General features: G+C 44.5%; 1 protein-coding gene across 1 annotated transcript; it reads left to right on the forward strand.

The window, feature by feature from the left end:
* Positions 1-1004: 1004 nt before the first annotated feature.
* Positions 1005-5969, forward strand: LOC116378787 (adenylate kinase isoenzyme 5-like; the record flags this gene model as incomplete). The annotated part of the gene is made up of 6 exons (XM_031840700.1): positions 1005-1012; positions 1340-1833; positions 2664-2807; positions 2935-3107; positions 3212-3325; positions 5778-5969. Coding segments are annotated over exons 1-6 (1125 nt in total), but the record flags the coding sequence as incomplete, so codon positions are not given.
* Between the last annotated feature and the right edge of the window lie 179 nt (positions 5970-6148).

A 6148-nucleotide genomic window follows, 5' to 3' on the forward strand; every position in this document is an offset into this window, starting at 1 on the left:
TCTCCTCCACCCTCGCCTCTTGGGCCACACTTGTCTCCTCCACCCTCCCCTCTTGGGCCACACTTGTCTCCTCCACCCTCGCCTCCTGAGCTCCACTTGTTCCCTCCTGTCCGTCCTGCTTGTCCCCTCTGCCCTCCTCAGTACCTCTCTAGTTCTGGTCTTCATGAGAACCGTTTTTCCCAGGACAAGCTCTGCTCTGATGTCCATCTTTCCCATAGCTGTAACATTTAAAATCATCGGTCTTTGCAAAAATTACATAATCAAAGTCCTCTACAGTGATTTTAAACACGAGGTTTACCTCCCTGCTCCTGTCGTTAGGGATCATTAGCACGTCTCCTGTGAGACACCACTTGTTTTAACAGCGGAGTTTTAAACCCAGAGGACACTCTCCTAATCGGAGACACTACCTTCCCGTGTTTGGACAGCTCTCTGATTATTGCGTCGTTTCTAATAAGTAACACAGTAACTTTTACTGCCAGTGAGCTGAGAGGGTAAACGGACAGGAAGTGTTCACCCACCTCGATCCCGTTCTCCAACACCACTTCCGCAGCTTCTAAGCTATCTAAAAAGATGACCACAGCGTTGTTCATCCACGCTGCGGACTTCACGCAGCTGTGGCCAACAAGTTCACCTACTGCCAGGCTGATACCTTCCACTGAACACCCAAACAGCGGCGGGATCTTCACCCCGTGCTTCCTGGTCAAATCCGTCAGGCCCATGGTGGCGTTTAGCAGCCGACAGCTCGCGCTGATCAGCTACAAACACTCACAAACAAAGTCCCTAAAACCCACTAACTGTGCACACAAACCCTGTGAACCCTGCACACTACACTACACTATCATACCCAACATTACCCTGTGAAGAAAAATGTCGAAAAATCGCCAATATCGCTCTCAAAACCCCGCTCCTTCAGCTCCGTGCTCCTTCCACAGAGAGAGAGAGACTGTCAGACACCAGCTATGGTGTCAGTCTGCTTACTGATGATAAAAATAAGAACAACAATAATGATAACGTAAGGTAAGTAAAATGTTAATATGTAACACTTTCACAAACCAGAAAATGAAAATCTACAGAATATCATGAGAAAAACATTGTCAGAGAACAAAAATAAAGATTAATCCAAACTTTTTTTTGTTGTTGGTTAGCTTAGTTTAGTCTAATTGAGAAAATGTGGAGATGTTACTGACTCAGCCACGCTTGAATCTGTGTTTCAGAGTTTGTTAACAGGTCTTCTTTATCATCATCCTGAGGACCCCATCATCCTGCAGAGCTGCCTGATCACGACCAGACAGCTGGGGGGGTCCTGAGGCCGTCACCTGGGACACTTTCATCCACCTAGGGAGACAACTGAGCGCCAGGCCACCAAAAACAGCATCTCTACCCCTTATAACAAAGTCTGTTCCACTGAAAACATCTGTTCCTCCTATAACATCCACAATACCCCAAACTACACCATCAATACCCCCCAAAACCACACCCATGCCCTCATTAACATCCACAACACCCCAAACAACACCATCAATAGCCCCCAAAACCACACCCATACCCTCATTAACATCCACAATACCCCAAACTACACCATCAATACCCCCCAAAACCACACCCATACCCTCATTAACATCCACAACACCCCCAACTACACCATCAATACCCCCCAAAACCACACCCATACCCTCATTAACATCCACAATACCCCCAACTACACCATCAATACCCCCCAAAACAACACCCATACCCTCATTAACATCCCCAATACCCCCAACTACACCATCAATATCTCTTATAACACTATCAATACCACTAACACCTCCAATATTTTCTATAAGAACATCAGTAACCCCCAAAACAACATCTACTGTATATTCCCTATAAAACCCTACACAACACCCTCTATGCCCCAAACATCCACCCCACGACCCAAACAACACCCCCAAAACTCAATATATCACCTACTTCACCTCAGATAACATCCCCAACATCCACAGTAACCCTACTAACGCATGGGTCACACTTTCCCTCCATTAAGCCCAAAAATCTGTCTTAGCCCCATCGACACACCAGGTGTTCTCCATCACCAACAGAACACCATCTGGAACCCCGAAACAGGTCCTGAACCCAAACTCCTTTCCCCAGCTTCACCTGCACCTACAGTAACCCCACTTGTACACACTCAGAGGAAGGAAATACGAGACACGAAGACATTCAGCACAGACGGTAAGAAACTGAAAAATGCTAAGGTTTACTGAGTTTGATTATTGGCAAAGAGTTCAGCTACTGTTTGGTTCTCCTGTAGTTCAATTATCCAGGTGTTCAAATCTCCAGTAGTTCAGTTCTTAATAAGGAGTTTGATTTTGCTAAACTTTAAATATTCTGGAGTTCAGTTCTCCTTGAATTCAGTTCTCCTGGAATTCAGTTCTCCTGGAGTTCTCCTGAAGTTCAGTTCTCCAGTTCAGTTCTCCTGGAATTCAGTTCTCCGGGGGTCTTGTTCTCCTGGAGTTCAGTTATCCTGGAGTTCAGTTCTCCGAGAGTACCATTCTCAGGGAGTTCAGTTGGTTCAGGAGTCCAGTCAGTACACCTGTTTAGATAGTTTGCCGTGGCAAAAAAGTGATTCCTGAATCAGAGTGTAAGATTTGATGTGACTCTTCTCATGTTTCTCCTCTCAGCTCCCACTCCTGGTCCTCCTCCTCCGGTACGTTCTCAGCTCTCCATCGACTCGGACTCTGAGATGACGGAAAGCTCTGGACTCCTGCAGGAAGTCAGCATCCTGCCTCCTCAGAGGCCACGCCCCCTAATCATCTTCATCATCGGTACAATTTCTGAACTCAGCTTTTTTAAATCATTAGGGTGATGATAAACAAATGGAGTGACATATAGAAATCCCTGACCAGGGTCAAACTGAGGACCATGAGGTTTATGTTATCTTATTCCCATCAGGTGGTCCAGGAAGTGGGAAGGGAAGTCAGGCAGCGAGGCTAGCTCATTGCTTCAGCTTCAGAGTCATCTCATTGGACGAGCTGCTGAGGAGGCAGCTGCTAAGCCACGCCTCCCCCAGCAGGAAGTGGGAGGTTATTTCACAAATGATGGGTCATGGAGAGCTGGGACCACAGGTCAGTGTCAACCAACCTAAACCCACAAATTTAACAAAGATGCTGAACACTCTGCTGTGATTTAGCATGAACACTGTGAACAAACTGTCTCACTGTGTTTGTAGGATGAAACCATGTCTGAGCTGAGGCGTCAGCTGATTGGTCAGCAGGAGGCCAGAGGGTTCATCACTGACGGATTCGCTCAAGATGTCCACCAGGCTCTCAGCTTCCAGGAACAGGTACTGACTTGACTGGGTCCAGACCTTTGAATCAGCCCACTCCACCGGGTTTGAGTGCACTGATTAGTCTGGCATCGTGACATGAAACACTGGTTCCTGCTGAGGGACTGAAGATTAGCCAATCAGAGCCAGGGGCGGGACTAATGCTGCTATTTTACACATACATATCTTTTCAATGTTGTCAGACATCGTAGGCTAGTTCTGTTTTTTTAAACTTTCTATATTAACCTGATCCGCTTCACTCTTAAAACACTGACACAGAGTATGTTGTCATGGCAACATATCACCTGTCGAATTAAAATGTTAGATGCAGGCGGGTACGTTGTTTTCTAGTGAAACCCCCCACCCACACCATGGAAATTGACTGGAGACAATGTCAGACTGAAGATAGAAACAGAGTGAAACAAGCTGACAATTCTGTCTGAAATCAGGGAAGCTGCTGATCTGTGCAGTGGGTTTAACTCTGGATTGTGTTGTTTTAGAAAAATACAACATTTTCAGCAAATTCACTTTCCTTCCAAATGTGGAGAAGCCTGACAAAAACCTTTTATTCATATTAGTGTCAGCTTCAGTGGTAACAAACTCCATAAGACACTAAAATCAAAGAAAGATATATGCCAGTTAACTGCTGGTTCACAAGTTAGTTCACAAGCCAAGTTAGTAACTTGAATTAATTGGACATTAATGCATACAGAGAAAGAGGAGAGAAGAGCTCAGTGTATCCTAAGAAGTCCTCCAGCCATCTGGGCCTATAACAGAATAACTAGAGGCTGGTCCAAGGTAAACCTGAGTCAGCCCTAACTATAAACCTGAGTCAGCCCTAACTATAAACCTGAGTCAGCCCTAAGTATAGACCTGAGCCAGCCCTAACTATAAACCTGAACCAGTCCTAACTATAAACCTGAGCCAGCCCTAACTATGAACCTGAGCCAGCCATAACTATGAACCTAGCCAGCCCTAACTATAAACCTGAACCAGCCCTAACTATGAACCTGAACCAGCCCTAACTATAAACCTGAGTCAGCCCTAACTATGAACCTGAGTCAGCCCTAACTATGAACCTGAACCAGCCCTAACTATGAACCTGAACCAGCCTTAACTATGAACCTAAGCCAGCCCTAACTATGAACCTTTGCCAGCCCTAACTATAAACCTGAATCAGCCCTAACTATAAGCCTGAACCAGCCCTAACTATAAGCCTGAACCAGCCCTAACTATGGACCTGAACCAGCCCTAACTATAAACCTGAACCAGCCCTAACTATAAGCCTGAGCCAGCCCTAACTATAAACCTGAGCCAGCCCTAACTATGAACCTGAACCAGTCCTAACTATAAACCTGAACCAGCCCTAACTATGAACCTAAACCAGCCCTAACTATAAATGTGAGCCAGCCCTAACTATGAACCTGAGCCAGTCCTAACTATGAACCTGAGCCAGCCCTAACTATAAACCTGAACCAGCCCTAAATATAACAGTCATCAAAGAGGAAAGTCTTAAATTCTTCTTTAAAATATGATGGTGTCTGATCAATCAGGGCTTAGTAGGTTAGTAAAAGGGTTTTAAATCATATTCTATATTTTACAGGCAGCCAGTGCAGAGAAGCTCATAAAGGAGTAATATGATCTCTTCTCTTAGTTCTTGTTAGTACACGAGCTGCAGCATTCTGAATCAGCTGGAGAGATTTAAGAGACTTATTGGAGCAGCCTTATAATGAGGAATCACAGTAATCTAGTTTAGAAGTAACAAATGCATGAACTCATGTTTCTGCATCACTTTGAGACAGGATGTGTCTGATTTTTGAAATATTACGTAGGTGAAAAAAGGCAGTCCTAGAAATTAGTTTTCTGTGAGTTAAAAGACAAATCCTGATCCAAGATAGCTCTGAGATTCTTTACGGTGCTGTTGGATACAGAGCAATAACATCTAGAGAAACTATTTCATTAGATCATTGATTCCTAGAAGAATAACTTCAGTTTAATCTGAGTTTAACATCAGGAACTCCATCATTGGAGTTTAGCTAACTGGTTGGTCTCATCTGGCTTGATCAATAGATATAATTGGTTATCATCTGCATAACAATGAAAGTTTATGGAGCAATTTCTGATAATATTGTCCAAAAGAAACCAACATCAGGTGAACAGAATAGAGATGTAGATTGAACTACAATATTTTACACACATAAAAGATATACGAACGGATTGCAGCATTTTTACTGAACAATTCTAGATCAAACTGCCACAGGACTAGATACAGCAGACTGATAAGAGGGTTTGGTCTGCAGGGGCCCAGCAGATAGAACAAACCAGTCCCAGTTGGAAGCTAATATAATACTTTATAAACAACTCGAGAAGCAAAAGGTAGTGAATAATATATTGTAAAACACAGACTACTTAATAATCACAATAATAATGGAGTGATTAACTCTGTTCTACCTACCTTCTCTATTTTCAGATTGGCTCTCTTGACCTGGTGATACTGCTGCTCTGCTCCAATGAGACTCTGCGCTGTCGTCTGCAGCAACGAGCCACTCAACTCGGTCTCCTAGGAGACAATAGCCACGCCCTGCGGAGACGCCTGGAGATATTTCAGAGAGACATCGTCTCCATCAACAGATACCACAGACAGCTACACCTGCTGACACAGGTACACCTACTGACAAAGCAACACCCGTTGAAACAAATACACAGCAACACCCGCTGACACACCTGCTGACAGAAGTACACCTGTTGACACGAGTACACGTGTTGACACGAGTACACCTGCTGACAGGAGTAGACCTGCTGACACGAGTACACCTGTTGACACGAGTACACCTGCTGACA

Source organism: Anarrhichthys ocellatus, unplaced genomic scaffold (assembly GCF_004355925.1).
Source record: "Anarrhichthys ocellatus isolate YVR2014 unplaced genomic scaffold, GSC_Weel_1.0 scaffold3166, whole genome shotgun sequence".
NCBI lineage: Eukaryota > Metazoa > Chordata > Actinopteri > Perciformes > Anarhichadidae > Anarrhichthys > Anarrhichthys ocellatus.